The sequence below is a fragment of the Arachis hypogaea genome, chromosome 16 (assembly GCF_003086295.3).
Source record: "Arachis hypogaea cultivar Tifrunner chromosome 16, arahy.Tifrunner.gnm2.J5K5, whole genome shotgun sequence".
NCBI lineage: Eukaryota > Viridiplantae > Streptophyta > Magnoliopsida > Fabales > Fabaceae > Arachis > Arachis hypogaea.
The window spans coordinates 28,477,106-28,494,223 of NC_092051.1; the positions used below are offsets into that span (position 1 = coordinate 28,477,106).

The following is a 17,118-nucleotide window of genomic DNA, read 5'->3' on the forward strand; positions in this document are numbered from 1 at the left end:
ATCGCATGTGTTGTGAGAAATCCTATATCGATAAATTCGTCTACTCATAGTCATTGAGGTCTTATTCATTCCCAACAATCAACATCAAGGTGATCAGCCTTAACATATCAGGTCAAGTGTGAATAATTCCTGAACAAGCGCTCGCAGACGATCATGCTAAATGTATCAATGAAAATACCCTAACAGCATGAGAAAACAAAAGCAGAGTATATAACGAAGCATAATCAGTCCATTCCCAGGCTCTATTAGGAATGAACTGCTCTGATACCAAGTTGTAACGATCCAATTTTTGGCAGTTCTGGATCACTGCTAGTCGTCAGGTGTTACTTCTCAATAGCCCTATAAAGCTCTAGACTCAGTAATATTTACTACATATGAGCCTTTCGTACTAACGGCATCGCGTATGTTAGCTTATTTTTATCATATGCTTTTCTTAACAAGCCCGTTAGGAAAAACATAAACATCTTCAGAGATATATAATATAAAATAAATACCACACTAATAGCAAAATCAAATGACAACAAGATTACAGAAAAAACTTTCATACATATATACGTCTTAAGTTAGTTCATACAAACTTGACACGCTTAGCTATATATAGATATACATATAAACTTATATACAACTGACAACTTTTCAGATACCTGGTTCATATAGAAAACCCTTAAGCTGGTATCCAGACAAACAAAGAAAAGAAAATATCAAGTTCTACCCCTCAAAATTGCTACAAAAGTGAGGAAAAGCAAAGTCTAGGGAATAAAGACCATTTATCCTACTTTCTTTTCACCGTTGAGGCACAAGTCTGCATAACTCATCTCAGGACTAGCATTGGGCATCTCCTGTAGGATTCAAAAAAATATGCTCCTCTGGTACCTCTCTGAATAGAACTCCAGTGGTGACAGACAAGTCAAAATCCTCCATCTGGGGGAAAAGGAAAAGGAAGGGGGTGAGAACCTATATGGTTCCCAGTAAGGTGACATCGTGAAAACACATTTCTCTCGTAAAACCTAGAGTTCTGACTCTATCGTAATAACTCACTTGCTAAGTCTCTCGGCCATTTTTGTATCGTAGGTTCTGACATAACTCTTCCTTGGCATCTTTCTTTGGGATCAATGTCGTTCCTATGCTATTTTCTATGACTATTATTCCTAACTTTACTATCTTGTTCTAAGTTTTGAGAAAGTTAAGTCATAATTTTAAAATACAAACAAGAATTAGAGAATAGAAGATTAACAAGAAGCAGATACCACATGGCAGAAAGAATGAATAGTGAACCATCACAATATCAAATGCGCAAACAATTTGTGATGCATGCCTATTCCTAGTGCCGACCATGAGCTCATGTGTCGGTTGTCTATCCGCAATCCGACGTTACTCGGGGTGAACCCTGAATATGGTCTCTTTACCATGTCAGTCAGGCACAATTATCATCATGGGTGAACCCATGTCAGTTAAGATATCTTAGCATCACGGTAAGAAACAGATTATAAGTTAAGCAAACATTCTCGCATTAGCAACCTCAGGCTATCAGTTAGGCGGGTACTTTCGCATTAGCAATTCGGCGCAAGGCCCATTCAACATACAGTTCTCATGAATCATTATCCATTCATGGTTTCTCATTTTTTTTTTCTTTTCATTATACCTCCACTTCACCAATTACATACACACACCTCCGCATCACCACATTATTAAGCGTACATCCGCATCACCATTTGATTACACATACTTTCGCATCACCATTTAACTAAGTTCATGTGATCTTACAAAAGAAAATTGGGCATAACCTTCCTTAAAACGGTACTAGGGCCACCCTTATGGGTTCCTTTAATCTCAACACTTTTAGACCCTCCTTAACAATTTATCATGTAGACATCCTTAATTGGTTATTATACTCTCTTCAATTCCCTTAGTTATTATAAAATCACTCGTTTAGAAAATAAAGCTTGGTTCTGGGAAAATTCGACCATAATTGAAACTTGTACAAATCTTTCAAAATTCTGCTTTTATTGTAGAAAAACAGCACGGAGCAGTAAACTCAATAAATTCATTAAAAATCCAATTTTCATTCATTGCCTTTCAAAATTGGTGACATCAAACAAGACTCATTTAGATTTCAAACAAAATAAATTATGGATCAATATCATGCCGTATGAAAAAGTTATTCAATCGGGAACGTTGCCCTGCTTTTTTTGAAAAGGGTTTTCAGAATTTAGGAAGTTAGCCACCTTCCCTGCATCATATCTAATTGGCTAAATGTGGTATCAATCTGAAATTTGAACTGGAGATTATAGACATATAAAAATTCAAATTGCCGCTAGTTTCAACTTAATCCCTTATTATAATTAAGAGTTAAGTGGGTTGGAAGTTGGTGCTTCTACAGTAAGAGGATAGAATTTTCTATAAAAACCATCAATCTTCAAAATTCATTTCTTCCAATCTGCTTATCAGTTAATTCTAAAATTTGTATGAGACATTTAAAACATATTAAAGTTTCATAAAAAATAATTTTATACACTATTTTGGTCTGGAATGCTCCTAGATATTCGTTTATTCTGCTGCCAATTATGCAAAAATTGTAGAAATTCTGCACAATACAATTCCAACAACCTCACATGCCAAATTCTACACCCTAGCTTATAACTCCCCTAAAATCACACTTTTATGTTTTCTTTGGTTATCTAAAGTTGTTACCAATCTCAACGCGGCCTCATAAACTCAAATTCAATCATTCACAATTCTTTAAGTACATATACACAATTGAACATATATTTTTCTGCATTATCTTAAACACAGTTTTTCATAGAGACTCATCATCAAGCATACCGATCATAAACCAGCAACCATCATCGTTCAAACATACATTAATTTATCAAACATACAACAATCCATCAATCCAAAACAACAAGCTCAGTAACAAAAGAAGCATTCTATCTATCCTATCACTTACCTTGTTTGTTGATCAAACGCACAAAACTTGCATCTGCTGTCTCTTTGCAACCGAACCCCTCTCTTGCTTGTGATGGTGGTTGTTTCAAAAATCGGGCAAACTAGAGAAATGGAGCAAAGAGATGGTCAGAGATTCAAATTAGAGAAGTAAGGGAAGAAGGTGAAATCACTAGTTCTCACTTTATAAAGAAGCTCGATGAATCAACTGGGTGAGTAGGATGAAGCTCCTGCTTTAGCTTGGTCATCCTCATCCTGCTCTCTATTCTTTTCCCGTCGCTGGCCCTTCCTCTCTTTTCTCTGCTTGATGTGTGTTTTGGGGAAGAAGAGAAATTTGAAGCTACCTACCTACATTTATCAGAAGGAAGGATGGGCTGAGCTGTTGATAAGGGATTCGTGCCTTCTCCTTCCTCCAACACCGCAGCAACGCATCTCTGAGGAGGTGAAACTATGGTTTATGTTGAGTTCCAAGCCGTGCTGAGAGAATAGATAACTAGGGTTGGGTTTATTTGGATGGGAGGTGGTTTAGTTGGACCAAAAGAAAAAAACCAATCCAGTTCAAGGTTTGGTTCATTAAAATAGTGTGGTTCAATGATTCATTTATCAACTCTTTTAAAAAATAATTAAAGAGATTATTAAAATCTTATGAAAGTAATTATTCCATAGAATAATTGAATCGGAAGGGTAATTTTTGAAATCACCGAGTCTTGTTACTAATTAAAACAGAGTAAAATAATATTGAAGTTTAGGACACGCGTTTATCTCTCACAGTATATCTATTCTTTTCACGTATCAAGTCTAAATCTGCCTTATTATTTTATGACAAGGTGATTCTCAGATATTTATCGAATTTTCTCATCACAGAATTTCTGAGAATAACCTTGTGGAGAATCAGAGTGTTATATGCTAGGGTGAGGTGGTGATTTGGGGATGGATCGACACTTTGTGGTTGGCTCAAAGTGAGTTTTTTGGTTCTTTTTTTTATACAGGTGTTTTGTGAAACGGGTTTGTTCAAGGGTTGTGGGTCATGTGTAGAGGTCTTAGTTGTTGGGATTGGGGTGTTGTGGCTTTGTGTGTCATGGTTTGGTCCGTTGTTTGTGTTATTTGGTTTTTGACTACTTCGGATGTTCCTATTGAACTGTTTGGTTTTTCTGGGCTTTTGGGTTATAATTCTTCTTACTGGATTTTGTTGTTGGGCTTGTTCCAATAGGGTTCCCTTTGGTTAATGTCTCTTTCTGACTTTCATTATCCACGCCCTGATTAGAGACATCATTTGTTTCTTTTTCTATTACCTCGTCCTCCACTACCTATAGTGAGGCATACCTCGTGCCTGTCATATTTGTCCCATTTTATATTTCTTTTTTGCTTCCTTATCCACTAGTCCCCCCACCAACCTTTCCAGTTTTTTTTCACCAACCTTTCCAGTTCTTTTTCCACAAGTTGCTCTCTGTACTACCATCCAAGGACCATATTGGTCATCATTCTCCTAAAGGACGTTTTTGCCCTTGTATTTTCCTGCAATTCCCATGCTGCCCTCGTATTTTTTGCCTTCTAACTATTCATTTTTCTTTGTCCCGCCATGTTTCTTCTGGTTGGCCTCCTCTTCTACTCTTTCCAGTTGCTTATTTTTCGGTATTTTTGTTGCAATTTGTTTTCTTATGTCCTACCATACTACAAGAGAAACAAATGTTATAAATCCCTTCATACTCCACTAGGTATTTAACTCCGTTAATGGCGTATTATGAGACCAAAGGCTCATTAAGATCAATTTCAATTTACAACCTAGCAAAATTTTCTCGATATTTGTTAGCTGTATTCGCGTCCATCTTGATTGTTCTTCCTATAATGTTTCCTATCCTCTTCAGCATTTCATCTTCATGGTATTCTATTGCTAGTCCTGGAAGTCTCACTCATGCCGCAATAGAGTTGATAATTGCTTCCTCCGGGTTGAAATTCGGATTCCATGGTCAAATTGTGAGGTAATAGTCTAGGATCTTCCATGGTCCTTCGATGAGGGCGAAATTTAAGTATTATTGAGAGTAAAATTTTACTACAAAGAAATCACTTCCTAGATCAATCACTTCAATAATGCTCTTCCTTCCCCACATAGTTTTTAGTCTCCTAGTGATTGCTGGACAGAAAATCTTCCTTCCGAGGAGTTTCACTATTAGGGTATCCCACTAGGGGTATCTAAGAGTCTTCACAGCTGCCTCGTTTAGGACGAAATTGAAAATCCCATCCATTCTCTCCACTCTAATTTTTGGGGTTTGACTGCTCATTTTTGTTGGCTCGGTAGTACCTCTATTTTTTTCCTCCTTGTCTCCTATCTCCATATCAGTGTCAAATTCTTCAGACTCTTCTCCCTCAGATGATGAGAAGCTGTCATCCTCCATGTCCATGGGGTTTGTCCTTCCTCTTACCGCATCTCTAGGTAGCGTTTGGTGGAGAGACAGAGACGTAAAGACTGAGACTGAGAGACAGAGACTAAGAGACAGATATTGAAATAAATCTCAGTATTCTGTTTGGTGCAAAATGGGAGACAGAAATTGAAACAAGAATGAAACTCTAATTTAATTTGCACAAAGGATAAAATTAGAATTAATTAATTGAAATGGGGGTATTTTAGGTATAAAATGTTATTAAAGTTTCAGTCTCCATCTCTAAAAATTTTAGTCCCCTGTCTCTCTACTTTTTGGAGGTACTGAAATACTGAAATTTTGGAGACAGAGACAAAAATTTTAGTACCAGTCTCTGAACCAACAAACATGATATTGAGTCACAGTCTCTCAATCTCTGTCTCAGTACCTCAAAACAAACGCTACGTAGGTAGCGTTTGGTGGAGAGACAGAGACAGAAAGACTGAGATTGAGAGACAGAGACTAAGAGACGGAGATTGAAATAAATCTCAGTATTCTGTTTGGTACAAAATGGGAGACAGAAATTGAAACAACAATGAAACTCTAATTTAATTTGCACAAAGGATAAAATTGAAATTAATTAATTGAAATAAAGGTATTTTAGGTATAAAATGTTATTAAAGTTTCAGTCTCCATCTTTAAAAATTTTAGTCCCCTATGTCCCTACTTTTTGGAGGTACTGAAATACTGAAATTTTGAAGACAGAGACAGAAAATTTAGTACCAATCTCTGAACTAACAAACATAATATTGAGTCACAGTCTCTCAGTCTCTGTCTTAGTACCTCAAAACAAACGCTATCTAAAAGACTTGGTTTTTTGGGTCTCCACTACCGGCTGGTGCATAGTCACTATATTTGGTTGTTGATTCTCTTCTAACATCCAATCCTCTTCTTTGGAAACGAGAGAGGTGTCTCTTATAAAGGTTTGGTCTTCCCCCACCTTGCATACTTTCGTTCCACTTCTTTCCATTATGTCTATCTTCTGCTCTGGTGGTTGTCGTGGCTCATGTGTCTTGGAGTGTCCTTCCTCCTTTAATGAGGTGGGGTTCAGCAGTGTTCACTGGGGTGTACGAAGAGAAAAATGAAGATCAAACCTTTTTAGATAAATAATTTTTTCACCGAAGTAGATTTTCTTGACTTCTTGGGCCTCAAAAGTTTGCTTGGACGGACAAACACCAACCTAGAAGAGCCCAATGTACATCTTAAGAGCCCTTTAAGCCTTTTAGACAAAAAGGTCAATGAGTCTTAACCCAATAAAAAACTCTTTGATAGTAACCAGTGTCTTTGGTTTCGTATGATGTGGTCACTTTACTCACTTGTCTACCCCCGTTGCCACGAAACAATTCACACTTTAGCCACGACGCCAGTAAGACAGAAAAGCCCATTGCTTAATCTAGACGGTAGAACAAATCAAATGGTTAAACTAACGGCTCAGATCGCATTATTATCCAACACCAACGGTTAACGACACAGAGGGTGCATCAAACGCCACGGACCTGCAACCACAACTCAATGCTCCGGTATATAAATCCACTACCTCTTTCCTTGCCCTACTTCATATTTTCCAAATTTCCAATTTCAGATTGTGTTGCTGAAGAAGAAAGAGAAGGCTTTACTCTCTGCGAATTTCTCACTCTCTCTCTCTCTCTCACTCACTCTCTCTCTTCAGGTACTTGCAGTGCTATCTGCAGTGTCGATTAGGGTTTAGAATCTGAAAAACCTAAGCCAGGTTTTGTCGTAGCTATTTATTAGAATTCAAATTTTGTACTAATTGATGATTATGTTTGCTCTGAATCCAAATGCTGTACCTAGAATTCTTGTTACTGTGAGTCTGTGATTTTGTGATGCGCTCTTTGTTGCACTCCTAGATTTTAGGAATTCTATTTAATTCAGCTCCAAGCCTTTGTAGAATGCGATGAATTATCTCTTTTTGTTTGTATGCTTGTATATATAATTTAGGGAAACTATGTTTGCATTTAGAGCAACACTGCATAGTGAGAACAACAATGAATTTCTTTAGTTTTGTCCTTCCATTTCTAACCTGCTAGTTAACTTTTTCTGTAGGATTATTACCGCGTTACTATTTGCTTGTTTGATTCATTAAGCTTTTGAAGGTGAAGGCTTGCTTATTCAACTATGGGAGATAGTGAAACAGTAGTTGCCGAAGCACCTGCAGCTGAGACACATGCTGCTGCTGGGTTTGGTGACTCTGCCTCAAACCCTACTCAGGAAGCAGCTTCTACTGTTGCTGAGCCTGCTGCAGAGGCTGTTACTCAAGCCAATTCAGCTTATGCCTTAGGTTATTCGAATACTGGCGACGGGAATGCTTATGCTGGGGATCCTAATGCTATGCAACCAGAAGCCCAAACCAATTCAATGGAGGATTCCAAGCAAGGTACTGAAGCTCCAAGTGGGCTTGGAAGTGCAGCTACAGGCTCAAGTCAAGTAAATGGTGGTCCAGTGGGTGCAATAGCAAATGCAACAGGACTTGAAAATGGGAATGCATTAGGGAACACTGATGGATCGGCTGATGAGAAACAGCTTGTGGATGGTTATGGTATGATATTTTCTGTTACCTATATGCAATGCAACCCAATTTTTGTGTCCGATTCATTTGTTTTATTATCATCTTTTATTTTGCTGCTTGCAGCTGCCATGTCTGCTGAAGAAGATCGACTGTGGAATATTGTAAGAGCTAATTCTTCAGATTTTACGGCTTGGACTTCCTTGATCGAAGAGACAGAGAAGGTGGCCGAGGTTTGTTTCCATAATACATAAGACTTGAATTAGTTGTTGGAACTTGGATGTGTTATTATTCTAGTATTAACGTTTTTATTTCGATGACTGGGAGGAAAGTGTTTTGCTCTGCTGTTTTCAGTGGCAGTGTCTGCTTCGAGCTTTATAATGTAATGTCTAGTTTGAGTATGTCTTGCATATAGAATATATGAGCTCTTTGATTCTTTTTTTTCCCTTTTTAATTGGAGTAGAGTTGTATGGATGCATGTTGTCGCTGGTTTGTGTCTATTCTCTGGTTATTCAGTCATTTCTTTCTTTCTTTTTTCGTTGTGGGGAATGTATTTTTACAATTCCAGCCAATTGCATGTGGTGTTTTCGCATTGAAGAAGTTTGAGATATTTTTAGACTTCTAATACTTCCTGAGAAAAAGATGAGGCAATGAAATGATATTTTAATGCATGATATTCTTGCAATTACAATTGTATGTATGTGTGTTCAAAGGCATTGAATTGAACCATCTACATTGTAAATTTAAAAATACATATCTGTGTTTTCCCCTAAAGAAAATTTAATTCAAAATAGTTTGTTGTAATTCTTTGTCTCTAAAAAATGCTTTTTCTGGTTGTAATTTTCACATGATTTTTTGTGGGCAATATATTTGATTTGGTTTTCCAAAAGGAGAATGAAGTGAGCACTGTTCTGCATTTTGTTACTCATTGGAATGCTTCTTAGAAATTGTGATATATCTGCCATATGAAAGTTCGTTTTTGTCTTCTATTGTCTTTCTAATCTCTGGATCTTTTTTTGATGGCAACATTGTTATTGTTTTTATTTCTGCTCTAAGTTCTAGTACTCACAAATGACAAAACCCATTCAATAAATTCATCATTGCAGGATAACATTCTGAAGATTCGAAGAGTTTATGATGCTTTTCTAGCTGAGTTTCCCTTATGTTATGGTTATTGGAAGAAATATGCTGATCATGAGGCACGGCTTGGCTCTGTCGATAAAGTTGTTGAAGTTTATGAACGTGCTGTTCAAGGTGTTACCTATTCAGTGGATATGTGGTTGCATTATTGCATATTTGCTATAGGCACGTATGGGGATCCAGACACTGTGCGTAGGTAATGGTTGCTTATTTTTTATTATTTTTTCCCCTTTTTGGCATTGGGAGGTTTTCATCAGATTTCTTATTCACTGGGCTGTGGTGTTTCTCGCCTGCTTTCTAACCGAATTTCAGAATGGGTGCAACAGTGATATCTTCCTTTTCTGGCGGAAAAGCTTTGATAGGATTGCATGTCAGAATGTTTTCCTTTCTGATGTGGAAATTTGGTTTTGAATCCACTATATGGAGTTGTTTGAAACTTTTAGGGCCATAATATACTTTTGCATTTGATTTTGAAGTCCAGAGTTATGTAGTTTGTTTTCTCCCCCCTTTTTGGAATGGTATCTGTCTTTAACTTTGACACTCTGAGGTGATCAATTTGCAAATTGCTGCTGGGAAGATCTCATCTGGTTAATGGCTAAGATGGCCTCTAAGACTGCTCCATTTCTCGGACATAGTATGATTTTTTGCAGGAAGGTAAATGCAGCGTTTGGATGTCTTATATGATGTTACGAGTGATTTGTTTGTCCCCTTGAACACTAGTGCTGCTGTCTCCCGTATATGGATGTGCATCAGTAAGTAGATGTTTGTACTCACCTATTAACCAGAACTGTGTGTCCATGTGTCAGGCTTTTTGAACGAGGATTAGCTTATGTTGGGACAGATTATCTTTCTTTTCCTCTTTGGGACAAGTACATTGAATATGAGTACATGCAGCAAGACTGGGCCCGTCTTGCCAATATCTACACTAGAATATTAGAGAATCCAAATCAGCAACTGGATCGATATTTCAACAGGTGATTATTTGTTTTTACATTATTTATCCATCTCTGTTAAGTTTGAAAATACATTGCTAATGGTTCTTGGTGGTTTTTGTCCTACTATTTTATTTGTGTAACGTTGCTTGCTGAAAATGATGTTGCAGCTTCAAGGAGTTAGCTGCAAATCGACCTCTTTCAGAGCTACAAACTGCTGATGAAGCTGCTGTAGTGGCAGGTGCTGCTTCAGAGGCTGCTGACCAAACTGTTGAGGGAGAGGTTCGTCCTGATGGTGCAGAAAATTCTCCTAAACCTGTAAGTGCTGGATTAACAGAAGCAGAAGAGTTGGAGAAGTATATCGCCATTAGAGAAGAGATGTATAAGAAAGCTAAAGAGTTCGATTCTAAGATCATTGGTTTTGAAACAGCTATCAGGAGGCCATACTTTCATGTACGGCCACTCAATGTTGGAGAGCTTGAAAATTGGCATAATTATCTGGATTTTATAGAGAGGGAAGGTGACTTAAGCAAGGTAACTGAGCTGGTTTCTAGTGTGCATTATTTCTATTCCTAGTTTTTCCTGACTTAGATTGACTTACAGTAAGTAAATCTGCTGTATATGTTTTACTGGATAATTCGTTGGATGAAGCAACTTTTTAATCGGGAAATTGAACTGAGACTAAAGCATGGGCCTTCAAATTGGTTTCTTGAGGCTAAGTACTTCAAACCCTAATTTGTCAGTGGACATTCTAGGTTCATCATGTGTTTGTGAAAGTTTATTCTTTTTAAAGTGCGAATGTTATGCATGCAGGTGTCCTCTAATCTTCCTAATCATCTGTCTCAGGCAAGGAGGGTCCCTCCTTTCATATTAGAGGGGCCTCTCTGTTCCGCTAAGGAGTATTTCTTAATGCTTCGCATTATCTTTTTACCATTTATATTATTGATTTTTGCTTATGTATCATCAGGAGCATCTTTTACAGAAGTTTATTTTCTTTCTTTCTATGAATTAGATTGTCAAGTTATATGAGCGGTGTGTCATTGCATGTGCCAATTACCCTGAGTACTGGATACGCTATATTTTGTGTATGGAAGCCAGTGGAAGTATGGATCTTGCAAATAATGTGCTTGCTCGGGCAACCCAAGTCTTTGTCAAGGTAGTTTCTGTTGCTTGTGCTCCACATTGCTGATTTTCTGTGAAGTTGTAATCATTAACTGTAGTGTTCAAGTAACTACTTTTGCTCCAAAAAGTTTGATGACCATGTTGTCAAATAATATATATTACAATTAAATTCATGTCATGTAGTATCTTGAATTTGATCATTGTTATTTGTAATGATGCAGAGGCAACCTGAAATACATCTTTTTTCTGCTCGGTTTAAGGAGCAGTCTGGAGATATAGCTGGTGCTAGAGCTGCCTATCAACTTGTTCATACTGAAATTTCTCCTGGTCTTCTTGAAGCGATAATCAAGCACGCGAATATGGAACATCGACTGGTATGAGGACTTCATAAATAGTGTCTCTTCCATGCCAATTCAAGTGTCCATTGCTTACATCTTTTCAATCCCTTTGGATGGCAGGGAAAGTTGGAGGATGCCTTCTCTTTGTATGAACAAGCCATTGCCATTGAAAAGGGAAAAGAACATTCCCAAACATTGCCGATGCTGTTTGCTCAATTTTCTCGATTCGTCTATTTGGTAAGTTTGGAAATTTATATGGTACAAATATCCTGAATATTTTTTCTCATTTGAAGCATCAATAAGATTAGACATGGATGTGCATTTTCATTTGTCCTTTGCTATGTTATATTATTATTATTATTATTATTATTATTATTATTATTATTATTATTAGCATAGGAACACGCCCCTATATTGTTAGTAAGACATCAATTTCTTAAGACTTTTTCAACTTTCCAAAATTCAAAATTATATTTTAAGGTTGTTATAATTTTTGGCTGTATGTCTTCTGATTTTCAAAAAAGTTATCTTTTAAGGTGCTTTTTGAGAAGTTAATATCTTACTTCTCAAGGGACACTTAATACAACGATAAACAAGCACTTCTACACTTTCTCTTCAATTGCAAAATAACTTGCTTTTAAATTACTTTCTAGAATTGTATTTTATGATGTTTAAGTACTTGTTTGGATGAATTTCTACGAAAATATCTTTTTTAAGTGATTTTTTTTATAAGATCTTTTAGAAAAGTAAAATAATTTTATGTTTGGATATCTCATGTAAAAATATCTTTTTATCTAACAATTATGTTTGGAAATAATACAAAAATACTTTTTTATTTATTATGTCAAAAACATCTTTTTTTAATGTGAAAAATATCTTTTAACAATAGATGTAAATTGTAGTTTCTAAAATTTTTTTTTTTCTGGTGCTTTTACTTTTACTACTAAAATTTTACCACACACACTAAAAATAAAAAAAAAAAGATAATTCTTTCAATGAAAAAAAATCTTTTTCTAACAACTTAATGGCACCAAACAAGGACTAAATACCAAAATGGGCCCATATTTTTATTAATAAGGTTTTGCTTAATGATTACTTTAAGCAAACTTTTTTAGGATGCAAACAAGGAATACTTTTATATAGATAACAATATTTAAAGCTTATTGTCATTAAATGCATCAAGAACATACAAAACCTTCCATTTTTTTGTTTTTGGTTGTTTTGGGGGGGGGGGGGGGTTAAAGTGTGCCCTTGGGGCATTATTTATGGCTCCAATGATACATTATGAAGTATCTTTTATGTATTAGGTTAACCGTTTTTTAATTTTACTCAATAATTCTGGTTATATATCACTGGTTATATAGCTTCAGTCAGTGTTAATTGTATACTTATTGAATTTGTTCTTATCATTTCTGCCCAGGCTTCTGGGAATGCAGAAAAGGCAAGACAGATTCTAGTTGAAGGGGTTGAGAATGTTATGATGTCGAAACCGCTACTTGAGGTCTGTCCTACGTTTCCATTTCACTATAAATTATAAATTAATTTGTATAATGCAGTTGCGGAATTTTCATGTATTTCCTCAATTTTTGCAGATCTAATGAGTTCCTTCGCTTCTACATTACTTGCAGGCTTTATTGCATTTTGAGGCTATTCAGCCCCCACCAAAGCGAGTTGATATGAACTATTTGGAGTCATTGGTAGTCAAATTTATAATGCCTAACCCTGAGAGTCCTGGTGTTGTAAGTGCAGCTGAGCGGGAGGAACTTTCTAGCATTTTTTTGGAGGTAAACCATTTATGCGGAGTAGTGGGCCTTACCTGAATTTCATCTTTGCTCAATGGTTATTTGGTTGGAATGGTACATTCAGATGTCATTAGTTGGAGCTTCATTATGTATCCAGTGTCCAGTTCCTTATAGGTGCCTTCTTTTCTTAAAAAATATATTCTATATGGTCCATGGTTTGATTCTTCTTTCTTTTTTAAATGGTTATTTTAAGTGACATGAAATGGCCTCATGTGGATGTCTTTGTTGTTAACAAAATTTTTCTTTCTGCTTTTTTTCCCTCGTGTAATCTTGAAAATTGACGCCTTGTTAAAATATTTCACAAACTTTTTTGTTCATTTTCCAGTTTTTGAATCTCTTTGGAGATGTCCAATCTATCAAGAGGTGTGAGGATAGGCATGCCAAATTGTTCTTGCCACACAGGAGCATGTCAGAGTTAAAAAAACGTCATGCTGAGGACTTTTTAGCTTCAGATAAAGCAAAAATGGCAAGATCTTATTCTGTTCCATCAGCTGCTCAATCTGCAGTGGGTGCATATCCAAATGCACAGAATCAGTGGGCTAATTATGGTGTACAACCTCAAGCTTGGCCACCAGCCACACAGGCACAACAGTGGCCTGCTGGCTACACTCAGCCGGTATATCTATCATTTCTCTTTTACGTGCTTGTTTGCTCTGCATGAACAGGGTTTGTTTATATGTCCTACTTACTAGGGAGAAATAAAAGGTTAATTGCTTCTGTTATCATACTTCCATATAATTAGAAAGGATTAGGAACACATTAATCTGATGCACCACAGGCAATCAATCCACAGCAATAACAGCATTGGTTATAAAGGGTTGAATTAGCATTTGTGCAGCCTTTTCGATCATGCAACTGTGGGTTGATTGCTGACAGTTGTGTCCTTATTGCTTTTCATTTATGTTTTGATGGAGTTTGTCTTGTCAATTATAACATGGCATTGTTTTATCCACATGTAGTTGATACCATCTAAATATCTAACAGGACAAGTCTTGGTTGGTGACTGTAGTTGACTTGTGGTTTATATTCTTGAGATGTCATGTCTATTCTGCAGCTTGACAATTTTCTTAGTTCCATGTTTTTGGGGGTAGCAAGCGGTGGCTCTTTATGAGGTCTCTATCCTTGTTTTGAACTGATTGATTCTGATTTGATGCAGGCTTCATATGGGGCTTATGCTGGATATGGAGCTAACTATCCAAATTCTCAGGTGCCTGCATCAGTTCCACAAAATACTGCTTATGGAGCCTATCCAGCAGCATATCCGGTACAGGTACAATCCAGTTTCATGTCATGTTTTTGTGATTTTTTGGCCCTATATGATTTGTTTCCCTTACTGTTGTGTAAGATAAATTTGTGTACCTATTTTCTAGCGTTAATTGATTTCTCAGTCGTCCACATAAGGCTGCTACACCTTAATGTCTATTGATTGTGTCATCTCTGGACACTCTGCTATGCTGAGATTGCTAGTCGATGTAACTACTCTCTTTTTTTTGTTTCCTCCAGCCAGCCGTTCCCCAGCAAAGTTATGCACAACCTGCAGCGGCTGTGGCTCCTGCAGCGGCTGTGGCTCCTGCACAGCAACCTGCTGCAGTTCCTCAAGCCTATTACGGGAGTTATTACTGAGCTGCCTAAATGAAATGGCTCCTGTTTCTTCGTGTATTTTGTTTTTCTCTTGGGTCTTCATATTATAGGTTAGATATTAGGGAGTTTGGAGCATAGTTGTAGTGAGCTCAAGTTTATACCCATTGAAGATAGTAGAATATGATTTTGATTAACCTGCAATTATTAGTCACGTTGATTCCATAAAAGATGTCTATTTTTTCCTCTAGATTGTCGTTTGTCATTTGATAATTGCATTTGTGCGATAAGTTAACAGTCATGGGTCGTTAACATGAATTTTCAAATTTCGTCGGGTAAAGTTGTTAAAAAAAAACTAGTGTTAGAAATGCCCTTTGTTGATCGTGAAAAAACTTAAATTAACATACGAGTGGTATGATAGGGTGCAGTGGATTACCACTCTGCTCTAAGTAAGTAAATATAGCACGTCAAAAGGAAATCGTATTTGAGTTATATTGGAGTATATATTTGGTCGAGAAAAAGAGTGTCTCTTCCATTTAGGATAAGTTTCAAATTTGTCTCAAAATATTTGGTCCGTTTAATTTACGTATCTAATGACTAATGCTGCTTTTCTTCCATTGATATGTTTTGGTCAAAAGTTTTTCTTTCCAATTTTCACATAATTCATCCTCGAGTTAAGTTTTAAAGTAGTCCCTGAAATTGTACTTGAGTGTCAAAATAATTTCTGAAATTAATAATTACCAAAATTTATTCTTGAAGTTATACTCCGGAACTCATAATAGTTTTCGAAGCATTTTCCGTTCACCGGAACTTTAAAACAATGTTGTTTAAAACAAAAGAGACGTAGAAAATCCTCTTTCCCCACCCCTCAACTCCCACCCAAAATTCCCAATCCATTTGTTCCCTTCCCCTTCCTCATCCCTTTTTCCTCCCCTAACATTCCCCTTCTCCATCTCCAACCCGTCCCCCTTTCCTTTTCCTTCTCCTCCTCCTTTTACTTTTTTAACTTGACGCCTTTTTTCTTTTTCTTCCTCTTCTGCTTCTCCAACTTGAGGTTCTTTCTCTTTCCCTTCTCAACCTGACACTCTCTCCCTCCTCAACTATACTTTCACACTCATGAGAGCTCTTCTCAACCTTTGCTGTCGTCGTCTCTCGCCGGCCTCCGTTTTAGTGCCCCCTACTCATTTCCACCTCAACGTAATCTCACACTCAAAACACAGTAGAGGCTGAGGCACAAAGCCTCAACCTTCTTTGTCATCGTTGTGCCGCTCGTCAGCCTTCGTCTTGTTGCCACGCCGCTCGCTAGCCTCCATCTCCGCTCTGTCTCCTTTTTCTCCCTTTTCTCTCCTCTGACACGGTTCTCTCTCAGCCATGATGATTTTTTTTTTAATTTTTTAGTTATTCAATCATTGTTCTTTAATGTTGTGGGTGATTATTGGTACTGATCCTGTTTCAATATAACAATAATAGTTAATTTTAGTTGTTTTCTATCCTGTAATTATTACTGATTTTTTTGAATTGTTGCTATTTTGTGTACTTGTTGCTATTTAGGTTGATTGATGCCTGCTATTTAAGTTGATTAATCTTTTTTTATTAATGCTGTTTTTTTTTTGTGATATTTTGTGTTGTTAGTTTTTATTGTTATCTGTTTGAAGAAGAAGAAGAACAGAGTTGAGGAAAAAGAAGAACAAAGTTGAAGAGTTGAAGAAGAAGGGGATTGTTGTTTTTTTTTAGAATATAAAACAACAACAACAATCGGCTACATGAATCAAACGACGCCATTGTTCTCTGTCATGTATCATGTTTACAGAGAGACCGTTTACATATAGATCTCGTTTGACCACCTCATGGATGGTCTTCTTAGGTCTTCTACCTTTCACCCCTGGTTCATCTTCCATCTCATCCACCCTCCTAACTGGGTGTTCTGTCGGTCTTCTTCTCACATGTCCAAACCACCTGAGATGTGATTCAACCATCTTTTCCACAATGGGTGCTACTCCAACTCTCTCTCTTATATCTTTGTTCCTTATTTTATCCAATCGCGTATGACCACTTATCCATCTCAACATCTTCATCTCTGCCACACTCAGTTTATGTTCGTGCTCCCCTTTAGCCGCCTAACACTCGGTACCATAAAGCATAGCCGGTCTTATAGCAGTGCGATAAAATTTACCTTTAAGTTTTAAAAGCACTTTTTTGTCGCATATAAAACCAGATGTACTCCGCCATTTTGACCAACCTGCTTGGATCCTATGATTTACATCCTGTTCAATCTCTCAATTATCCTGTATGATGCACCCAAGATACTTAAAACTTTTAACT

General features: G+C 36.9%; 1 protein-coding gene across 5 annotated transcripts; it reads left to right on the forward strand.

Moving 5' to 3' along the window:
- The first annotated feature begins 6,852 nt into the window (after window positions 1-6,852).
- Window positions 6,853-15,046, forward strand: LOC112758777 (pre-mRNA-processing factor 39-1). Of its 5 annotated transcripts, none has more exons than XM_025807525.3 (14): window positions 6,853-7,029; window positions 7,425-7,917; window positions 8,011-8,117; window positions 8,991-9,220; window positions 9,831-9,998; window positions 10,127-10,490; window positions 10,969-11,112; window positions 11,300-11,452; window positions 11,537-11,653; window positions 12,837-12,917; window positions 13,045-13,200; window positions 13,544-13,834; window positions 14,375-14,488; window positions 14,722-15,046. In XM_025807525.3, the coding sequence occupies exons 2-14, from the start codon at window positions 7,497-7,499 to the stop codon at window positions 14,839-14,841; spliced, it is 2,466 nt and encodes an 821-aa protein (XP_025663310.1). In that variant the 5' UTR covers window positions 6,853-7,029; window positions 7,425-7,496; the 3' UTR covers window positions 14,842-15,046. The 5 variants fall into 5 exon arrangements, with proteins under 5 accessions (XP_025663310.1, XP_025663309.1, XP_072076250.1 ...); XM_025807524.3 differs by having other exon boundaries at window positions 6,872-7,029; window positions 7,475-7,917; XM_072220149.1 differs by having other exon boundaries at window positions 6,918-7,029; window positions 7,481-7,917.
- Window positions 15,047-17,118: the final 2,072 nt, after the last annotated feature.